At 36.8% G+C, this 23,843-nt stretch overlaps 1 protein-coding gene across 1 annotated transcript; it reads left to right on the top strand.

Moving 5' to 3' along the window:
- Positions 1 to 3,449: 3,449 nt before the first annotated feature.
- Positions 3,450 to 10,602, top strand: LOC145769864 (uncharacterized). Its single transcript, XM_082581407.1, has 3 exons — positions 3,450 to 3,568; positions 5,105 to 5,220; positions 9,717 to 10,602. Exons 1-3 carry the CDS (start codon positions 3,566 to 3,568, stop codon positions 9,991 to 9,993), a joined length of 396 nt encoding a protein of 131 aa, XP_082437533.1. The 5' UTR covers positions 3,450 to 3,565; the 3' UTR covers positions 9,994 to 10,602.
- The last annotated feature ends 13,241 nt before the right edge of the window (positions 10,603 to 23,843 follow it).

A 23,843-nucleotide genomic window follows, 5' to 3' on the forward strand; every position in this document is an offset into this window, starting at 1 on the left:
CGTTGAAATACTTATCAATTTCACAACGTAGATACTAACGACCTGTTTTAGCCTGATGCTGCGAATTTGCAGTGGTAGTTGCGAATTGAACTAGCTTTCAGAACACAGTCCCCTAGTCATGTGCCATGTCAAATGGTGTTGAAGTCAATAAGTCGTTTTTTAATGCGGCTCTTTTGTTTGACTTGGGGCTGCAGTTGGTTGAGTTTCTGTGTTGTTAGGCGTTATTGCTGTGAAATTTTGTTGAATCAGTTGATTGATAGATATACAGATTGACATGACAGCCGGCTGCATAGGGCATAGCCGAGTGGTGAGAGCCCTGGAACGGCAATCGAAAGGGTGCAATGCGCTCTTACTACAGTGAACTCCCAGCATCACTCTAAAGCAGGTCGTTAATATCAACATTCTGAAGTAGGCAACGATCATGCTGCTAAAAGCATAACTCAATCTATTACTTTTCAAATGTTTGTAATGTGAATACTGTTTACTTGTGTTTTTGTAAACGTTCATTTTTGTGCTGAAAGTTGTATCTTCAAGCGTTTTTGTCTTAATAAAAAAATAAAACAGACATTGTTATTTTTGTATCGGCAGAGTTTGTAGCACTGCAACATCTGTAAAATTTGCTTTTATCAATGCCTCGAAACAGTGGAAAAAAATTGCGTTTTTAAGTGAACGTAGCCTATGAATACGATGGAGCTCTAAAGGCATACTAAATAAAATTTTCAAACGGGAATTAAGCATTAAAATGCGTAAACTGAACATTCAAGAATATATTTAAAAAAATACCAAAAAAAATCGTTTTCAATGACGCTGGCAAGGCCCAAAGTCCAATGTTTCATTTCTTTTTTATAAAATGACCAAAGAGTGGAAACACTGCTCGAGAATACGTCACTAACGACAGCAATAACAAAAGTATGTTCGCGCGCTGGATTGGAAAGTTCGGAAGCGTTGCGTTCCAAGGAGTTTTGCAGGATAGTTTTACACATTTTCTAGGTTTTTAGGATGTTTCGTTGAGTAATAGTAGCAATGTTACGAGAAAGGTGAGGTACGGTTGTATAAATGTAGTAGTATTGCTAAAAATTAAATGTCCATAAAATCAATATTGCATCATAGTCTGACTATTGCAGAAACAATATTGCATCATAGCAATTACTATGTCTGACTATTGTGTTGCGTTTGGCTATAACACGACAGCATTGCATAAAGTTGGTCTGTTTCGGTTTCCAAAAGAAAGTCTGCAAAAAAGGAAATGAAATAGTCTACATTTGTCAACACCACAAGTCAGTGGAGTGGATCAAAACACAACGCACTTTCAGGACTGCTCTCCTCAGCGGCACCTAGTGAATGGAATAGTTTCCCGGCAACAACACTTCAACAATCGGAAAACTTCACTCTGCCAATCTCGGTAACCGGCCCTGCGTCTAAATAAAGCCTCCACAAATATGTGAAACTACCAGACATAACCTATCAAGGCTTTGTCAGTCCGAGGATAAAGATTCAAAACCAAGACAGGAAGCCAACTTTTGTGTTCACCATCAGAACCGAACCAGAGCGCTTTTTCTTGAAGTTTCTTCGTACACAAAGTCAGGCGTTTAACATACAAAACAGAATATATTACTTGATATATCACCTGACCCAAACACTAATGAATCTCTTCTTTCACATATTTCTTGGTATGTGCCCTCAGTTGGAGAAACTTCTTTGAAAGATCGAAGAAACCTGTTTTTATTCAGATAAAAAGCTACTACGTGTCAAAGACTGTCAGCAAAATAGTCTACGTAATGTGTTTACTCACGTGCGCGTTCTAGCGGATGGTTTTTGCATGTCTCACAAACTAATTTGATCAGTTTCACTACCAGGGTCGTGCTTCAGCGCAGATATTCACCAATATCATGACAAAACACAAAAAAAAATGTTTCTAAAGTTTTTAAATCGGTCAACCAAAGTTATATAACTACGCAACCTAGTAATCTTATACAACACACCGGCCAGTGCAACGGAGTTTCGGTTCCTTATTTTTTCGCATCTGCGGACGCCTACTGAATAGAAACGTAGCCTATCGGTGTTTTGTTTCAGAAACTGATGGAATAATTTCCATAAAAAGTAAAACCCCAAACAGGTACACTGCTAAACTTCATAAGTTTCTTATTACTTTTTATATTTTCGTTGATCAGAAAACCGATCCTGCTGAAGAAAAGACACCTGAAAAACAAGAGAACGCAAAAGTAGGTTTCATAAAGAAATACAATAATCAGTTATAAATAAATAAATGCAGCAACAAGCAAATTAAGAAATATCTCAACCATGCAAATTTTATTTTTTGTTGGTACTCAGAGAGTCATTTCTACATATTGTTTGATTTATGAATGCTTGGTATCCTGAAGGCAGTCATGACCTCAATTTGACGTATTTTCGCCAAATTTTATTCTCGGACATATTATCATATACTTTTAGCATCAATAAAGTTTGATTGAACTGTTAAGCCATACTTTTGTTTTTACTCTAAAGTTGTTTCGATACGCTTATTGTGAATTTTCGTAGACAGTAAGTACAATGTTTTATAAAGCAGGGATTCAAAAGTGGGGAGTCACGAGTTCAAATCCGGTCGCAAAGCATGATTTTTAGATCGCCAAACAAACTAAAGTGGGCCATGGCTTTTAATATAAAGGCCATACAGGTGGTACCTCACATTGTAAACTTTCCACCAAGGAGTTGCATAGAAAATGCTTTTCTGAAATGGGGTCGCACAATAAAAAAAAAAAGTCTGACAAGCACTGCTTTAAAGGATACCATGTGCCTTAATGCATTAAAACTGGGTAGACTATATGTGCGGTCCGCAACCCGATGTATCCTTTTTCATTTCTTGTGTGGCCGTTCCTTTTCTTCCAATGATTTTTTTCCAAAATTTGTTTATGTGAGTAAATGTTCATCAAACTTAATTTCTTTTAATTTCCTTCTTAAAAATGGTCAATCGTCTCAATTCGTTTTGTTTTAGCGTTTTCACATGTAGGCTACATATATGAAATTATATTTCATATCTGCATGTACTTGAGTGGTTTTCCAGTAAAAGCTGAAAGTATGATTTAGTATTTATTTGCAGTGCAGTCATCAGTGAACACTACATTTCCTAACTGGCCCGGCGTTAAAATGATTGTCCACGTCTACTTTAAAAGATACCAAAAGCGATTCGATTTCGGTATTGTTTTCTGAGTTAATTTATATTCAAATCTGCCTACATAATGTAGCCTAAAACTGTTTTCTGAAACCGGGAAAAACCTATTTAACCACAGACAAAAATTTGCTTGTTGAATGGAATTTTTTTGTCTTTGTCGTTAGTTAATTTTTTATCAACAAATGTAATTTAATTTATTCTGGAAGCTTTTTTTCAGTTTCGTTTTTTTCCAAATAAAAAGCAGCGGGAGCTTTGCCAGGGAACAACTTCAGTTATACAGTATAAGGTAGTTTGTGCTTGTTACATATCTGTGAAAGCTTTTATCTTTTAGTATTTACAAGTTATTCTGATTTGTATTTAAAAACACCTTTATAGATAGATTGCGGTCTTTGTAAAATGGTAAGTTAAAGTCTAAGTAGTCTATCCTATTTAGAAGAAAACATTTTGTCATACAATTTCAATAATTATAATTAGGCTATATAAAGTGTAAAGTAGGCTATAGTATTTTTATTATTGTAGAGCAGCTTACAAGAGTATGGTTGTTGCTATGGATGTGGCACTATTTAAATTTCCCTATGTTGTTGTTTTTATAAGCTTACATTTATATCAAGATAAACTATTTAAATTTAAATTCAAAAATTAACTTAAAATTAATTTAAAAACTATTTAAATTTTCCTATGTTGTTGTTTTTATAAGCTTACATTTATATCAAGCTATGTATCCAATCAATGAGTTTCAAAGAAGTTTATTCTGGAGAAATTTTGTGACCAACTTTTCTTTTCATCTAAAATTGTTAAACCGGCCTTGTTGCTGTTGTAATGCAGTGGTAGGTTAGTTTGACTTAGCACCAAATAAACCAAGTGCTTTCCAACAATGTAATTCCGATTCTATGCTCGGTGAAGCTGCAATGCTAAGTTATGAGGTTATGTTTAAAGCACTACCAGTTCTGGCCAGTGGTGTGATTAGTGCTTCCCAAGCCCGGAGACAATGATACATCTTTGTACTTATTGATGATGATTTGTAAGCAGTAAAACATGATAATTTACAAGCATTTTTTACTTGTTAAATGTTGATATAACGCTTGGAAAGAGACGCCCTACCCATGTCTTGTCATTGCTAGCCACTGGCTTCGGTTAGATGTCAAAGAGAATTTAATTAGGATAAAGAAGTTGCCCAAAAAATCTTTTCAAGACAACAACTGGCCACCTGACTAGTAGCACAGTTGGTCTAGAAACACACGTTGGAAGTTATGGCTTTTCGTTTCCAACATAGCCTACAGTTGACTAACCAAGAAAGTATTTACTTTGGAAGTAAAGTGTATTCTTAGTTTCAGTTTTAAGAATTTTAAACCAAATTCATGGAATTTCTTCTTTGATAGATAAAGAAATTACTGGCATGGCCAACTAATGCACTGTAGATCAGTTCTACGCGCGATATACGAAGATATCTATTCTTATAGGTTATTACTCTTAAACATAACCTGTTTAATTTCCGTTGGTAATTTGAATGAACACTGAAACTTTATTGTCAGTAGTAGGTCAAGTTTCCACAAAACATGTTCCAACCATTACACTACTGTATGTTTCGAAAAGCTTTTCCTAGAACGCAGCAAACTTTCTAGCCTACAAGTTATATTAAAACGCAAGGCCACCTGGAGATGCGGCCTGATTTGCCACATTTTGCAGATTTTGAATAGGCCTACTGTAAAGTGTTTAACTGACATTTTTAGAAAAATTTATTTAAACAGTCGCCCAAAGTTGGCAAAATCTGAAAATTTCTGCAAAATGTCACAAATCAGGCCGTATCTTTAGGTAGCCATGTAAAATGCTATTTCCTGTGATTACGTAATATAATTAGTAGGCTTAGAATGTCATAAGGAATCAAGTAGCTTACATTTTGTGTACAACAACAACTTTAGTTAATTTGTTGTTTAGAAATTGTCAATTATCATCATCTCTCTTGTGTATGGATCCTTCCTTGTTGCTGCAACTCCACACATCTTTCGCGGGGGCGTGATAAGGTGTGGATCTCAAATCGTTAGGACCGGGAGGTAAGAAAATATAGAAAAGTATAATTTAAAACCGCTTTTAATTTCATCATCTCATTGTTAGGCTACTTGTGAACATAAAATCTTCTACAAGTTTATCATTTTTTTTTTCTACTACAACAACTCATAAGACAATTCACATGTCAAGTAAAGGCTTAGTTTTTAAAAACATTTTTGGATCGGATAGGTTTAAAAATTTGAAAATAACATGCACTGCAAATATAACTGAACTTTATAGAATCGCAAAATATTATAACAGCAGCTTAATGTCCAATTTCAGGTTGATCGTGACAGTAATGGGGGAAGAGAATATAAACACTGACAATTTAACTTGTAAACCCTGTGTTGGGGCTTTAATTGAAGGATAGGCCTAATCACTGTGCATACCATAGCTAAACTTGCAGGGAACTCTATAATATCTAAAAAATAATTTTCAATAATTGTTTATGAAGTTAGAAATAGCAAACTTCATGTTGCCTGAAGACGATGGAACGTAACAGCAGTAGGCTACTGTTGAAGGGATAACTTTGGTCTTGTAGGGCGTAGGCTACTAATAAAATCCTCTGGCTCCAAATTACATAGACCCGTCTAAGAAAAGCGCACTAATAGTGTATATTCAAAGAACACAAAGTGGTTTCTTCAAGTTCTCAGATCCCTTGAAACGGTTACGGGCCCCTAAAATGATCTCGGATCTAAACGTGTCTCCTGTCAACGCTGCTGTCCACAAGCTAAGAAGTATTCTCAGGCGTTGTACCGTAGTTGTTATAACATGGTGGGTCTCAATCTCACCGATAGGTTATCATGATGGTTATGCTCACACCCTGGTCACCATTTTTGCATTGCTACAATGCTACAACTGCAAAAATTTAATACTTTTTAATGTTAAACGCTGTTTTTAAGCTTTCGTAAGTAGCCCAGGGCCTCTGAGAGAAGTTTTCATCAAGGGTACGAAGAGTCATTCCGGGCCCCTCTCTCACTCCGGGCCCCCTTCGTCTTGGGCAAAGCGCGTGATGTTTGCTTAGGCGTACCGCACACCATACAACATTTTACTGCAGAATTAGACATCTGTGCGATATAATAGTATCAGGCTGCAATAAAACTATTACTTTATTTTAATAGGCTATGCACAATAATATTGAATCTTTGAATAAGACCTTCTGGTGATCCGTTAGGTGAAACAATTTGTAAAGGCTTCAGATAGTAATAACTATATTTGATGTAATTCGCTGCTTTGACTTTTTGCTTGGCATTGAGCACTTTTTGTAGTATTAATAGTTTTCATTGTTTTGAATATGAAAGATAAATATGTCACTTACCTCATATGATATAGGCCTACCTTGCCTTGCTGCCAGATAAGAAAAAACTGAGCATCATAAATACAAGTTTATAAGAACAGAGAATGGGATTGGCCTATTCTAAATTAAATTCTATTTCTATGCATCTGAATAATGACAGTTCAGTTTATTTTTGTTTGTTGGCGAAAAAGAAAAGAACAAAAATATACAAAAACACAATAAACACAAATAATTCGCACAACAAGGATGGCAGCGAAAGACCAAAAGGTCACCAAAGTCAGCTGCCACCCAAACATTTAAACAAAAGACCCAAAATTAAGAATATTAACACATATAGCACAATACCAGCACTTTACATAATACATTAACAGTGGAGTAACACAGGGCAACATAAAAAAAAACTGTGCAGAGAAATAAGCAGATGATATGTTTCAGGAGTGATCATTGTACAAAATTTTTAATAAACATTTATATTTAAATTTAAAAGAATTATAACACTTTTCCTGTATTTCTTTTGGTATTTGATTCCATAGTTTCACTCCATTAAAAAATAGCATCTTCTTACCAGAGTTTGACGTTGCAGAACATAAATGACCGGGCGCCACAATGCTCTGCACCTAAATATTCTGACACCACAGTGTGCGCGCCTATTTGACCGGCGCCTAATTGTCTGCACCTAAAAGACGTGGACCCACATACAGCCAGTAGGCTACTATTGTACAAAGAGGATAATTTGTACAGTTTAACAACTACATAACAGTATAATGTGTTATTACTGTAGAACTCTGATGTAATGGACCAACACTCTGATCAGTTTTTTTTTTTCTCTAAGGCATTTGGATGTAACAGATGTCAGATTTCTGATACAAGAAAGGACAAAAAATGCTGCCCATGAATAGTCCATTAAATCCAAATTCTGCTGAACATAAAAAATTCACTTTTTATATATAGTTATTATTATTAAACAATCAGTCCGTCATTTAACTTGAACATGCACAAAATTTTGCTGAGATTGAGAATGACAATGACCGTCCAAAAGCAAAAAAGCTCAAGTACTTTCAAAAGTTCACGCTTCAACAGGCTCAAGAGCATCAAATTAGTAGCTGTAGTATGGTATGATTGCAAGTTAGCCCACAATCAAAACTAAATATAGTGTAATACTTGTACTACAATAACTTCATGATCGGTATTTAGTTACTAGTTAGCATAACAGCTTGTCTGGACTTTTCTTTCAAAAACTTTTATACTTTGGCCAAAATAAACTTTGTCAGGGTCTTCTTTAACTCTTAGCCAATGCTTGCATGTCAACTATATAATATACCAAAAGCAGTATTTTGTACATCGCTGAGTTCATTTATTCAGCAAAACAGATTTTTCTTACCTTTTATTCTGCAAAAACTTTGATAGCTTTATCAAAGTTAACTTGTCTGGCTAACTTTGATTCTATGCTGAGCCTTGCCAGATTGACTAAACGCTCTTCACCTGTTGTTGATCTTAAATAATTTTTGATCATCATGTGAATTGTCACACACAATTTGTGTTTGCCAGTTGTTGATGGTGCTGTTGAAAGGTGTCGCTTGTACAGCTTTAATGTAAAATTTTCAAACTTAGTTATTTATTTTAGATGTAGCCTATAATTATTCCAAATGAGGACACTAAGTTATGTGGTGTCGAAAACGTTGGATTTAGAAGTTTTTTATTGTTTTTTTTTTTGTGTTTAATAAATAATGTTAAATCCGTTAACGTTACTGAGTGTCATATGTATCTCGTACAACAAGTCAAGCTCTCTACCAATGCTCAAACACAACATCAGGTCAAAACATAATCAAATTAATCATCTGAGCAATAACCTTTCTTTATTTACTTTTGCATTCACCACATGCTTAGCAGAGGTGAATGAAGTCACTTTTTTTACTTTGGCTTCGCTCCAGTTCCGAAAGTATTGACTCTGGCTCCTGCTACAACTCTTAAATTCATTTTAAAGTAAAATAAGCGTGAAACTTCCTTTTTCAAATAGTTTTTAAAAAACCCAAAAACACCCGGGCTTTAAAAAAAAATCTGGCGGGTTAGGCAATCTCAACCTTGCTTTTGCTACGCTATGCCCTCCCCTCCCCCCGGACAGGAGAATAACTAACTTTTATGATTTAATTTAGGGTGCTTTTAACAGAACATTTTTAACCTAAAACATTAAATCACCACTTTGGGCCCCTAATTTGCGCACAATGCACTCAGTTACCTTTCTGGGCCCTCTTGCTACATTACGCCCCTCCCCCCCCCCCCCCCAAGACTAAATAATAACAACTTTTATGCTTGAATTTAGTCGTTTAGGATGGTTTTAACCAAACATTTTTGCGCGTAAACAACTATAAAATCATAATTCCGGGCCCCCCAACAATCACAGGTCTGGGCTTTCAAGGGTACGCCGTACCCTCCGTACCCCCTCTCATAGGCCCTGAAGTAGCCTAGTTGCATTAAGTGTTAATAGCAAGCTTTGAAGACAAATTCAGGGCTGTTCATTTTTCCTTGGATGATAGCGACTACTGTGGTTGCGCTATTTCTGTTTGATTTAGACTTAGGTCTAAGAAAACAAATGCCTGCAAGTAGCGAAAACTTTTTAATAACACTCTCAATGATTCTTTTTACTAGTTGCTGCAGTAACGAATCTATACAAAAATAATTAGGGAGCACTAGAGCTTCAAAAATAACAAAATTCTGTGAGCAAAGTGATTAACACAAACAGTAAAAAACGTCAAAATAAAAAATGGAAATATTATGATGGGAGTCTGGGGGCTCGACCCCATAGAATTTTAACGATTTTCATATTTTTTGTCGTTTTTTGGGCGTTATTTGCTTTATTAACACTTTAAAAAGTCAACTAATTAGGTTCTTTAGTTGAATAAACAATGTGTTGACTTTGAAATGTAGAATTGTTTTCTCATATTTTAAGCGACACAGTCTTTTTTTATTTCATTCACACAGTCCTCAAACACGTGTGCTGCATGCTGTCGGTGAGGTTAATGATATGTAATTGAACAAGTAAAAAGAGCAATTTTTTTTTTTTCAAAAACGGAGCTGTAGGCTTGCTTTTTTTTAAAGTTTGGGGGGAAGGGTACGTGACCAAGTGCAGCTCTCTTGTATCCGCTGGTGGTTGACTATTGGGGTATTATCTTTATCTACCCTTGTTTATCATTTTTGGTATTTCAGGTGCACCTTTCATCGAGGAGAGCCAGTAAACATTCCTGGTTTGAGTTATAACACTTTCTATGGCTGGTGCAAAGGGATAAATAATTTCCATGTTCCCGACTGTGAAAACGCAATATGCACTAACACTTGTGGAAGCCCTCCAAACCAATGTCAACGGTTGAGTGCTGAACCGATCTGTTTCGGAAAAACTCTGAAAATTGGAAATGATACACTTCACTGCGACCTTCCTATTGCTTGTCGATGCAATACTGAAATGAGAGCCAGACGCAATTGTTGATCAATTAGATATCATATGGTTTGAGTGAGGAAGAGAGTTTTCCCACAGAATTCAGAACAGTTCTAGCACAAAACGACTAATGAAATTTATCTAAAAGTTTTATTTAATTATTACTTGTAGGCCTACATTTTTTTTCGTGTAGCTTGTTTATAGAGAAATGTCTTTATGTTTTTGTTACTAGCCTATGTAGCCTATAATTTTTTACATTTTTTAGATGTTAATTTATATTTGTTTTTGACTTGAAACGCGCACTTTGTACAGCATGATTACTGCAACAAATGTTTTTTATCTTTTAAGTTATTTGATTTCACAAATGAAAAATGGTTAAGGATGCTTTTTACGATGAATTGATGATGAAAATAATGATGAACGGCAATACAGTATAATTGCAAACACAATTTCAGAATGTGATGTAGCCATTGTTAAATACTTGTTGAGTTTGTTTATTGACTTACTTTTAGTTTTGCAAAACAAGCTTAATTTCTGGGAAAGATCAAAGCCATGTAGTTTTTCATTAGTTTTTATCATATTACCGTATATGCTACTGCAGTTTTTTTTTGTAGTTATTTTTTTGAGAAACTGGTGTTGGCCTCAGTTACAATGAATTCGTACCGGTATTCTTTTGTCTTGTTAATAAACATGTTTTCATTCTTTACATACAAAGCCGTATTGATTGAATCTTTATCCTCTGACTGGAAGAGTTTTTTAAGAGCTTAATCCTGGCAGTTTTACATACTTGTACAGTAGAGGTTTATTTGAACCACTGAAGCAGGCCCGGTCACCGAGATTGACAGAGTGAAGTTTCCGATTGTTAAAATGTTGTTTCTAGGGAAATATTCAGCAATAATTGATGAACACCCATTAGGTGCCGCTGAATGGAAAGTAGTCCTTAGAATGCGTTGCTCAAGCGCATGCCCAGAGAATTGACCCAGCTCGGCTTGATCTTTAAGCTTCTTTGTACCGTCACGCGCCAACCAACTGGGCTATCGTGCGGACTGTGCGATATTTCGATATCAAAATACACAAAAATCCCACATTAGCCTATAACTGCGACTTCAGAGTTGTGCCCAATAGTGAATCTGAAGATGGGGTTTGGGTGGCTTAATTAGGCTAGTGCTTAGTTTCGTGTCCTTAAAATTGATATAGCCTAAATGAAACACTGAGGGCCAAAAAACAAAGCCAAATTCATCCAAGGTCAAAAACATTTTTTCCTCCTTTCAAATTAGGTCGCTGCGTTAGCTTAGCTCAGTGGTTAAGTATTCAACTTTGTACACAGAAACCTCAAGATCAAGCTGAGCTGGTTCGGCTATCGGGGTGTGTGCTTGAGCAACGCATTTCAGGACTACTCTCCATTTAATGATACCGTAGCCTATGTAGTAGATGGAATAATTTTCAAAAAAACAACACTTTAACACTTCGGTAGCCGACCCTGCGTCAGTGGTTCAAAGCCTCTACAAGCAGCCTATTCGAAACTTCCATGAGTAGCCCATCAAATACTTTCTCAGTTCGGGGATATAAAGATTCAATTCAACCGCAACCAACCTAGGCTAGGCCACTTTCAATAAAAACAAACTGTGGTGCTTTAAAAATGGTTTTGTATCACAGGGGTTCCCAACCTGGCGGCCATGGCCCCTTAGTGGGCCATGAGCCTTAATCAAGGGGGCCATGGAAAAAATTGAAAAATAACACTTTTTTTGATTTGTCATCTCTATAAATCCACTCCAACACTATGCAGTAGAATTTGCCTATAATGACACCTGAAGGGACCGCGGAAAAAGTGTCACTATAAGCGAAGTGTCACTATAGACGCATTTTACTCTACTGTAATCTATGCAAAAGGGACTTTGCAACAGGTGTCAGTATAGGCGAAATATCACAATAGCCAAAGTCACCACAGGCGAATTCTACTGTATAACAAAAGAAATAAATTAAAATTTAATAAAAATATGAGTACATTTTTCCCAAATCTTCATGAAATAAACAAGTTTTTTAGTTAAAATGACGTTTTCTAATTTTTTCAAAAGGTTAAAACGAATAGGGGGTAGGGTGGTCCTCAAATATATGCAAAAATTTCAAACTTAAAAAATTGTAGTGCACACACTTCTATTTGGTTCCTTTTCATATAAAAACATTTCCCTGAAAGTTTGAAAGAATTTGATTAAGGTTTAGAGGTGCCAGATTACAGGAGAAAATTTAATAAATTGAGCGATTTACGAAACCCACCCAAGATGAAGTAACATTTGCAATAGTACTTTAAAAAGACATAACACATCATGGCAGAACGAACAATAAACATGAGAAAAATGATATGTGAGAATACTGTACTCTCATCCAACTCTACAGTAGGAAACATAATATAATTTTCTAGTACTGCGCTTTGTGCATCATTATAACTCCAAAGTATATTACTGGAAAACTAGAAGTTTAACTCGCAACAAGATTAACTAGTGCATTCTAAAGATAAATACATAATACAATTGAGTCTGTGGACTGATACACTTTCTGAAGATTTTTTTGCTGCAAGTTGGCAGAGCATGCCGGTGCTGTTCCACAACTTGTAGAATGTATTGAATTTGCTCTTCATCTTTCATTAATACATTGTTAAAATTTTGCATCAAAGCAACACCTCTTTCGGCAAAGTCATTAATTACATGGAGCCCACCAACAATGGCTTGCGCTTTGTTATAATTGTCATCAACATTCCATCAGTGGCGGATCCAGAACGTACTGTAATTTATGGGTGGGGCCAAGAAATATCTTGATGGGCCTTCACCAATAATGCCACGGCGGACCAGCATACAAAAACTTAGTGTTACCGGAGTTTCTACACAAGGCGGAGTCTCCTAGGTTTCGAGTTAAAAAAGTTGATATGTCATTATAAACCGAACTGTCAATGAGTTGTCTTTCAAAATACAAAAGTGTCAAGTTGTTAAGGCGTCCAATAAGCATGGATGATCTCAAAAGCGTTTGGATCTTGTTTGTTGAGGAGAAAAGTCTCACAACGCTGCAGGACGTGGAAAACAGTGTTATGATGGTCCTTAAAACACTGTTCATTTTCGGGAAAATGTCAGCAGGGCAGCTATCCAGTACTTCCGTTAATGTAGGAAAGTTTTCCCGATCCATTTTCCGTTTGATGTGTTGAAAGAATACAGTATGTTCAGCATCTGCGATCTCAATATCATACAGTGCATACAGACCATTTAGAATGTTTGTTTTTTTTCGCCAAAAGTGGCAGATCATGGTGCGAAAGAGGCCGCTGCTCTCATTAATCCATACGTGTCGTCCATAAAGTGGCAGTTTAACTCCGTTATCTGCCTGTCAACAATAGCCTACAGCTCCACAGCGCCCTTAAATCCTCCTTGCTCTTGACAGCTGACGTTTTTCCCAGCATTGTGGCGACAACAGACTTGTGAAACTTCGAAGGCAGCTTGGTTTCACGAGAAGCAACCACGTCCCAGTTAGTTATCCCATGTTTTACCATCAGTTCTTCTGTCAGTTTGAGCACGTCACCAAAGTCACCCTTCGAATTCTCGCTGAAAGTTGCATCTGTCTCGCTTTCAGTGTGAAATAGTGATGCCACAGACAATTCAGTAGCCTACCACTTGATTGTTCTAGTGGCATTAATATTTTTTTTTCATGAATCTGATTTCGGGTGGGCCCACTGTCAATCTGGGTGGGCCTGTACCAATCAGGCCCACCCAGTAGATCCGCCCCTGCATTCCATGATGTGATTTCCACCTTCAGAAAGTCATATGGTAAAGTTAAGAATCTGGAAAAATCTCATGGTGTTTGATGTGACAAAGTGCGACAGATCTTTTGATGAAATATCTCTGGTACCCGAAAAAAACGCTTTGAAGGTGTATTGCTTTGATGAGTTAATGCGGAAACCATGGCTTTTTTTTGAGTAACAGAAACAGCATCATCAAAAAATGCCAAGCCCACAAGTTGTTCACTTATATACCACAAGTGCCTCAAATGTTTTCATGGATTCTTGCGATAAACCTGCATCATGTTGCTCATACTCATTTACTCTTTTCAAGAGCTCCAAGTCATGTCGTGGTGCACATTTATCTAAAAGTGACTGTGAACCATGATTTTACATACACCTTCAAAACAAACAGAACAAATCGCTTTAAACCACGTTGCTCCTGACTTGACCAGATTTTGAGTGCATATAGCTTACAGCAGTTGCCATCCATTTGGCGCGATGAAGGGCGCCAGGATGACAGAATCGAATTCCACATGGTGGTGTTCCATTGAGGATTATGACCGATAATTCTAGAAATTCTTGGTAGTCGCTTCTTGGCTGATTATTGTTACACAGATGGTGAATACAGAGCTGTATGAATTCATCAGAAAAGCTGCCGTCATCTTTTTCCAATGTCACACATGCCCATCTTTATTCAATGTACTCCTCATCGCTTAAAAAAGAGAATGTCTGGTCCAGATGATGGCCCAAAGCATGTCAAGAAGGATTTTTGTAATATTATTTCTAGAATATGGTGACGACAAGCCAGATGAAGCATGTCCATTGTCAATTGTTCAATACCGTTGAAATTAGGACACAAGCACCAGACTTCTGACCAGTATTGTTTGCTGTTGTGTCGAAACACATCGCTTTTACATTACTAGCAACACCCCAGTCCCTGACACATGTCACAAATGCACTGGCCTGTGCGCTTCTTGAAGATGACAGCAACTTTGGAATGCCAAGCAAGTTATTAGTAGTGACGGCAATCGCTCAATTACTGCATTCCCACTGATATCTGGAAGGAGTTTTCCATCCCAATGGACTGTGACTATCAACATGGCTATCAATTAAAACTATCAGCATGGCAGCCAAGTAGGCTAATGGTGGTCAGTGAAATAGAACAACATCATACTGTTAAAACGAGATTTTAAAACCCAGTTTAAAAGAGTACATTTCCTACAACTATTTCAACAGTTGGGTAATTACAACTTCAGTGTGTCAAGTATGGCTTTACAGACTGTAGCGTATAGCTTCCCATATGTTCGCATAGGGAAAAAATCTGAATTTTCAAAGTAAATCTGGCACCTCTAAACAAAGTTCAATCTCTCTGAAATTTTTACAGGTCCATTTTTGGTCATTTGGAGATGTTTTATGTTATTATTTGGAGATTTATATGTTATTATTTGGAGATTTATGTTATTATTTGGAGATTTTGGAGATGTCATTTAGAGATGTTAGATAGTATCACATTGCATTTTCTAAAATTCGGTTTTCGGGACCACCCTAATAGGGGGGCCATTGATTTTTCAGAATTTTCAAAGGGGGCCACGGTGTAAAAAAGGTAGGGAACCCCTGTTGTATGAGTTAGAGTCTAGACTATTGCTTGTTCATTGATCACGCAATGTTTGCTTGTGTTGAAAACAAAATCATTTGGAAATGGAAACTTTTTTAGCGGCTGAATGGAGAAGAGTCCTTGAAATGCGTTGCTATAAAGCGCACACCCCAAGAGTCGAACCAGCGCCGTATTATCTCACAGTTTCTTAGTTGGTGAAGTCATATCCAACTGAGCTATCGGTGCAAAAAGTAGGCTACACGTATAAAATAATAAATAATAGCCTACAAATAAAATACTATATTAACTTGTAGCCTACATCGTTATTTGCTTTTTTTTTCATTGACAAAGCAACATAAAATGCATTGATATCAATATAAACGAAACGAAGTCAAGCGTAAAGTAAAGTAAACATTGCTACGTGCAATTTTTTTTTCTATTTGATGAAATTCAATCAATCAATCATTTTATTTTTCGTCATTAACGCGTCGGGGACGAAAAAGATACTAGCCTAACTAAAAAAATCTATATACGGTAGCCTAGACCTACCCTACCAGTAGGCTACGTTAATTAACGGAAAAAGGTGGCAAAACCTTGAAAGGTTTAAAACTTGCCTCAATAGAAAATCATGTAGTAGGTTATATGTCTGTAGTTAGCGCGGCCACAAAACCCAAAAAAACAAGCAGCACAAAATAAAACAAAAACAGAGAGAAGCACACATGTAGTAATGAATGACATCTTAATGAAAAGTGTTGTGGATTGAATTTGCCAATTCCAATATTGATGTGGATGAGCAGTCATCACAATAATAATAATAATAGGATGGAGAAAGAAAACCGAAAACCGAATAGAAGAAATACCGACTAAATAACCGAATAGAAGAAAACCGAATAAAAGAAATCCATCCTCAGGCAAAAGTCCGTTTGGATGTGGCCCAGGAAAGCAGGTGTTGAGCTCTTTCTATGGTCAGACTGCTTATCACACAGTAGCCTACGACGATTGAAGTTTGAGATCCAGTTTAAGTTATTGTTTCTTGTCCTGGTGGTGGGTAATGGAATGGATGAGCTGGTAGATAAGATGATGATGTCCTGATGGTGTTGATGAAGCTATCTCCTTTTGTGACGGTGTGTTGGTTATGGAGTGTAGCGTTTTCTATTAATATCTACAAACATAAAAGTACAGCACAAGCAGTCGACATTATTGTTAGGTAGGCCTAATCTTTTGTAAATTATTTCCAATTTCAACTAAAATCTTCACAAAAATGCAAAACAGCCTTTCTCGTTGTCTTTCTATTGCGTATCCGTTTTGCTTAACCTTTAACATACCAAGCGGGGTCTCGTAGGGACCCCAGAGGTGAATTTTTTTATCTCCCGCCTTACCTATAGCAACAATTTTTCTCATCATCTTTGTATGTGTCATAAATTTAATCAAGTTCGGTATAGTGCAACAAAAATTAAAAAATCATTTGAAACATATGCAAAAAAACAGCATAACGTTACCTGGGGTCCTGATGGGACCCCCCTTGGTATATTACGTTACAAATGCTGAATGTTATCCAGTTAACTTCACGCGAAAAATGTCCTTACATTTTTCCAGAGATTGAGAATTTGATGACAAATCAACACGTAGTCAAAGAAAAGAAAATGCTAAACTTGCAGCTTTTCGCGAAATGTGAATGGATTTATAGAAAACTGCAAAAAACTCTATAAGCCATTTGAAGAAGTAACCGTAGATGAACAATTAGTCTCTTTCCGAGGGAAATGTCCAATGAGAGAGTATATGAAGTCAAAACCAGCAAGATATGGAATTAAAGTGTGGGCAGCTGAAGACGTGAAAACCACTCGCCTGTAGAATCTCCAAGTCTATACTGTAAAACTTCCTGGGAGTGCACCTGAGAAAAATCAAGAACGTCTGGTTGTGTGTACTGTGTGACATGATGAAATCACTGTTTGCAACTAGAAGAAGTGTTACCACAGATATTTTTTTTTATATCAGTGCCAACTGCAGAATTTTTGCTCCAGAAAAATATCACCAAGACAGGAACACTGAGCAAAAAAGTCAGATATTCCTGCAGTTATGGAAGTTGCGAAGGGACGATATGTTTTGTCGTCAAACTTTATCTTTTCAGATAAACTGTCAGTTGTAAGCTATGTGCCTAAAAAAAAACAAGACGGTTCGTTTACTATCTTCTCAGCATCTTGATAATTCACTGTCTAATGAAGATCACAAGAAACCCAACATGATACTTGAATATAACCGCACAAAAGGCGGAGTGGATGATGCAGACAAGTTGGTGAGTGAATATTCTTGTGCCAGACGAATGTCAAGATGGCCTTTCCGACTTTTTATGAACGTGCTTGACATTGGAGCCTTGAATTCCTATATCACTTGGGTGTTCACAAAAAGAGACTGGAACAGTAGAAAATCTAATCGAGGATTATATTTCTTGATGGAGTTAGGCAAAAAATTAACGAAACCTAATGTCTTGCGCAGAGCATTGTATAATCTTCCTTTGTTACATTAGCTGTATAAACTGTAATCAAGGATGAAGAAAGTAGACTACAAATTGGCTTGTGCTTTGGTGTGCCGGTATACAGATTGTATGTATTGTGAGACAACGCAAAACTGGCTCAGCCAATTTGCCGTTTTGCATTTCCAAGGAAGAATGGCCCCCTTCATCCACAAACCTGAACCCCCTAGACTTTGGCATCTGGTCTTACCTGGAAAGCAGGGTTTCGACTAAATACCACCAAAGTTTGGAAGCAGTGAAGGATAATCTGAAAAAATAATGAGCCAAAATACCCAAAAAGTTATTCATAACTCTTGCAGATCCTTTTCGAAGCGTCTCCGACTTGTTATCGACGCAAATGGCTGACTCATTGAGTAAAACTTGTTTTTCCTAAATATTTAATTATTTGACAATAATATTATATGTTTATTACTCAATTATTATCTACCATTCGTTAAATACATTTGTTTGAAGTTATAACGTTAATTATTGATGACTTTGTATATACTGTATACTTTAAGCAATAGAAACGATGGGGTCCTTGGAGGACCCCACCTTGGTAAACGACGTTGGTGAGCTAGGCTTGGTATGTTAAGGGTTAAATGTTGTTTTAGCTGGTGGACAAAAAGCGACTTTGTAGCCTATCAATGTTTCTAGTTGAAGAATGAAATTCGTTCCATGTTTTCGCACCTGTGAATTCTATTGAATGCTGAGTAGGCTAAGCGTTTTTGAGACGTATGGAATGTTTAGAGAATCATTATTATGGTTTTTTGTAGACAAGCTGTGAACCTTTTTGACCAGGGCCTACGAGAGGGGGGTACGGAGGGTACGGTGTACCCTTGAGGGCCCAGGCCTGTAATTGTTGGGGGGCTCAAAATTGTGATTTTATACTTTACACGCAAAAATGTTGGTTTAAAACCATCCTAAACGAGTAAATTCAAGCATAAAAGTTGTTATTCTTTAGTCCTGGGGGCCGGTAATGTAGCAAAAGGGTCGGAAATATAATTGAGTGCATTGTGCGCAAATTAGGGGCCCAAAGTGGTTATTTAATGCTTCACGTGCAAAAATGTTCTGTTGAAAGCACCCTAAATTAAACGATAGCCTAAGAGTTGATTATTCTCCTGTTCGGGCATTGGGTAGTAAAAGCAGGGTTCAGAAAAACCCGGGCTTTTTTTAAAAAGGCCCGGGTGTTTTGCTTTTTTGTGTTTTTTTTAAATTATTTGAAAAAAGTGGTTTCACGCTTATTTTACTTCAAAATGAATTTCGGAGTTGAAGCAGGAGCCGGAGTAAATACTTTCGGAACAGGAGCGGAGCCGGAGTGAAAAAAGTGACTTCGTTCACCTCTGCTAGGCATGTGGTGAATGCAAAGTTAATGAAGAAAGGTTATTGGTTAGATGATTAATTTGATTATGCTTTAACAAGATGTTATGTTTGAGCCTTGGTATAGAGAGCTTGACTTGTTGTACCAGATACATAGGCTATAGGCCTACCACTCAATAACGTTATTGGATTTAACATTTTTTATTAAACACACAAAAAAAAACAAGAAAAAACTACTAAATCCTACGTTTTCGACACTACATAGTGTCCTCATTAGGAATAATTATAGGCTAGGCTACATCTAAGAGAGATAAATAAATAAATTTGGAAACTTTACATTAAAGCTGTACAAGCGACAGCACCATCAACAACTGACACACGAATTCAATGTAGGATAGCCTACACAAATTGGCGAGGGACAGATCACATGATATGCACAACACAAAACACTAAATAATGGTTTTATTGCAGCCTGATGATTTATTGCGCACAGATGTTCAATTCTGCAGTAAAATTTCGTATGGTGTGCAATACGCCTAAGTAAATATCAAGCGTTTTGCCAAAGACAAAGGGGGCCCGGAGTGAGAGGGGGGCCTGGAATGACTCTTCGTACCCCTAGTGAAAATTTCTCTCAGAGGCCCTGTCTTTGACATATTTAAAAAGGTTGGAGAAGCAATCTGGTACGGTAGTAGGTAGGCCTAACTTGTTGTGAAATTTAAACACGAAAACATCAATTTCCAGTTTGAATAATTACTCAATTGATACCGGGATCTTGATACAACTATCATTGCTGGGACGGAAAATACGATGAAATTTGTCAGATTTTTTGAAGTTTTTGTAGCCTATTTTAGGCTAAGTCCTTCGTTGCCATATTTCCAAGTCGTCATGCAATACCTAAAGTTGCTTTCAAATAAAGAATGGTAGGCCATAGCTTAAGCAGATAAAATTTGACAAATTAATACAGGGTCTAGCCTAATCTTTGCAATTATGCCAAAATTTCTTTGGAGCTTTTGCAGCAAATGTTGAACAGCCTATGTGGTTTCCATGAAAAACTTTCATTCAGAATCAGGCACAGGAAACTGACATTTTGTACTTTCTCAATTGGTTGATCGCTTATAACTTACATAAGATTTGCTTACACTTAGTCGCACGTAGGCTAAACTGTTATTATCAAATACCATGTATTTTGTTTTGTTTACATTGAGTGATAATTTATTTGCTACAAACCATTTGACAACTTCTTGCATTTCTGTATTGACCACTGCATGCAATTTATCCACACTCTTTCCTGACATCAGAAGATTTGTGTCATCTGCAAAAATGATAGAATCAGTACAATTTTATAAAATTCGGGAAGTCGTTAATGTAAATTATGAATAATATGGGGCCTAAAATAGAACCTTGGGGCACACCACAATTTTCTGCCGTAGATCGAGTGGGGAGGATGTCCGATTCAGAGGTGTGCATGAAGACTTAGACCCAGAGTTTACTATTTTTCATCAAATCCAGTTCAAATCTTTTTTTTAAAAGAATCCGGATCCCAAGTTTTCATGATTTTTTATTTTCATTTTGTGCACAAAGATACAAAATTTTAATGAGCTTTTGGCAACATTTCCAAACTGGAAGAACTTTTTAACCACTGCGTTTGTGGCAACACTACAATTTTGGTCAGGTCAAAGTTGATTTTGATTTTTGAATTGAATCAATCATTCAATCATTTTATTTTTCGTCATTAACGTGTCCGGGGCGAAAAAGATGCTACTACCTACAGTACAATAGTCGATTTTCTGAAAGTATATAACTTGGCAACCTTAGTGACATTTTAATTTGAAATTTTGATTTGAATTTTGAACGATATAGAATTAGAAATAAAATACCGGTAGCTAGCCTATAGTACATCACTTAGGTACCTATTAAAAATGAGTCTCCTACAAGTCAGCAGCTGTGAACATACTTCAACTGAGCAAGTGACAAATGAGTTAGCAAGATTTCAGCGAGTGGCTAAACTTGGTAAATGCTGAAACTGACAAAGTAATAACTGAACAAGAGGCAACTTGGCATGTCGCAAGTCCGCCCCGATAGCTCAGTTGGTTAGCGTGTGACTTCTGGAACGAAGAAGCTTCAAGATCAAGCGGCGCTGGTTCGACCTTCGGGGTGTGCGCCTGAGCAATGCCACGTTAAGGATTGCTCTCCATTCAGCGGCATTTAATGGATGGAATAGTCCCCCGGCAACAAGACCTCAACCATCGGAAACTTTACTCTGTCAATCTCAGCGACCGGGCCTGCGTCAGTGATTCAAAGCCTCTACAAGTATGCGAAAGAGGCGTATTTTCGGCAGGCGGGGCAACTGCCCTCCCCCCCACAATGTTTTGGGCATCATCTTTTTAATTTTTTTATATTATTACATATTATTATTATTTTTTTAATATTTGGATCCCAACCTGAAGTCAACTCAAGTTGCAAGGGGAGGTAAAAGCTTTCTCTTTTATTTTAAACTTGCTCTTCTTGCTGCTGTTATTATTACGATTTTGTTATTCTATTCACTTACTTCTCCTGCTGCCTGTTACGTAACAATTGTTACCGGCTGTTCAGCAGATTGGCTCTTGCTTGGTTCTAGAGTGGTGGCAGTGCATATAGCAGTGGGTCATTCAATGTTTCAAGGATATAATGTAGATTTAACTCAACGAAGTCTACTAAAGTAATACAGTAAGTAACCAGTGGTTTGATGACCATCTCTGGCTGGAGTATTCAGAAGCTAAGGATGCCGCATTTTGCTTTCCCTGTCGAGTTTTCAACAGCTTGGTATATGTTATAGTCCTGTTAATACAGTATTAGTTAAAGTTTATTGTATTAAACTGAAATTATGCTCCACCGGTGTTAAATGATTTTTTATTCTTAATGTTTCTTTATCCTATCCACGAAGATTTCATGCGCAATATAATGACAACAAAGTTTAAAACATAAAATGAGCAAACAATCATATTATATACGTATTAAGATGCAAAAACTGCAGTATGACGAAATAATGCAACTAAAGTCAACATGTTCCCACGTTTATTAGACGTTAAAATACGTTTCTCTTGTAGTAAAATTCTTTTCTCATTCTTTTATTTCTCAGGATATTGCATTGCTTATTGCCTATAAATTGGAAGATTTGCGTCCCCGCGAGCAAGATTGTGCGTTTTTTACATCGATTTAACGCCCTACAATGTTGAACCGATGTAAAATCAGCAGATTTAGCTGGCTGGGGTTGGCGTTTTAATTGATTATTTTTACTTTCAGTGAAGCTTGTTTTTACTCAGTGAAGCTTGTTAATACTGTAATTATAATTAACTTAAAAACTGTAATAATCTCGCAAAAAAAAACAAAAAAACAATCAACTTTATGTCTCTAAAACAAAGTTTGCCTAATTCTAAACGAAACTGCATTAAAAGAGCGAGTTTTGCCAATATCAAACATTCAAATATCTCAGCCTGGAAATAGCAACAATAAAACATAGAGACTTAGCTTTATTTCCGAAAAATGCCGAAGAAAACATGATCTTATCCTTTTGCTATGCCACCGGACAGCACCATTTTACAAAAATATTCATATCCACAATTTTGTTGAAAATGCTCTCAGAATGCACCAAACTGAAAGTAATTTTTCAAAAATATCTGGGGGAGACCCTCCAGACCCCCCGCCGCTAAGTGGCACCTTCGGCGAACACGCCAACGGGCTTCGCCCGCTGGCCGTCCACACCTCTCTTTTCAAAATTCCTGACTACGCTACTGTCTTGCACTGTCAATATTTTGCCCCCCCCCCCAATGTTGAAGGTCCGGCGGCGCCACTGCCAGTAACATGATAAAATACGAATAAAAATGCTTCTAAAGTTGTATATTTGGTCAACCAAAGTTATATAACTACGCAATCTAGTAAACTTGTACAAAACACCGGCCAGTGCAACGGAGTTTCGGTTCCTTATTTTTTCGCATCTACGGACGCCTACTGAATAGAGACGTAGTGTATCGGTGTTTTGTTTCAGAAACTGATGGAATAATTTCCATAAAAAGTAAAACCCCAAACAGGTACACTGCTAAACTTCATAAGTTTCTTATTTCTTTTTATATTTTCGTTAATCAGAAAACCGATCCTGCAGAAGAAAAGACACCTGAAAAACAAGAGAACGCAAAACTAGGTTTCGTAAAGAAATACAATAATCAGTTATAAATAAATAAATGCAGCAACAAGCAAATTAAGAAATATCTCCACCATGCAAATTTTATTTTTTTGTTGGTACTCAGAGAGTCATTTCTACATATTTTTTGATTTGTGAATGCTTGGTATCCTGAAGGCAGTCATGACGTCAATTTGACGTATTTTCGCCAAATTTTATTCCCGGACATATACTTTTAGCATCAATAAAGTTTGATTGAACTGTTAAGCCATACTTTTGTTTTTACTCTAAAGTTGTTTCGATAAGCTTATTGTGAAATTTCGTAGACAGTAAGTACAATGTTTTATAAAGCAGCGATTCAAAAGTGGGGAGTCACGAGTTCAAATCCGGTCGCAAAGCATGATTTTTAGATCGCCAAACAAACTAAAGTGGGCCATGGCCTTTAGTATAAAGGCCATACAGGTGGTACCTCACATTGTAAACTTCCCACCAAGGAGTCGCATAGAAAATGATTTTCTGAAATGGGGTCGCACAATAAAAAAAAGTCTGACAAGCACTGCTT

The sequence above is a fragment of the Aplidium turbinatum genome, chromosome 5 (assembly GCF_918807975.1).
Source record: "Aplidium turbinatum chromosome 5, kaAplTurb1.1, whole genome shotgun sequence".
NCBI classification, from domain to species: Eukaryota; Metazoa; Chordata; class Ascidiacea; order Aplousobranchia; family Polyclinidae; genus Aplidium; species Aplidium turbinatum.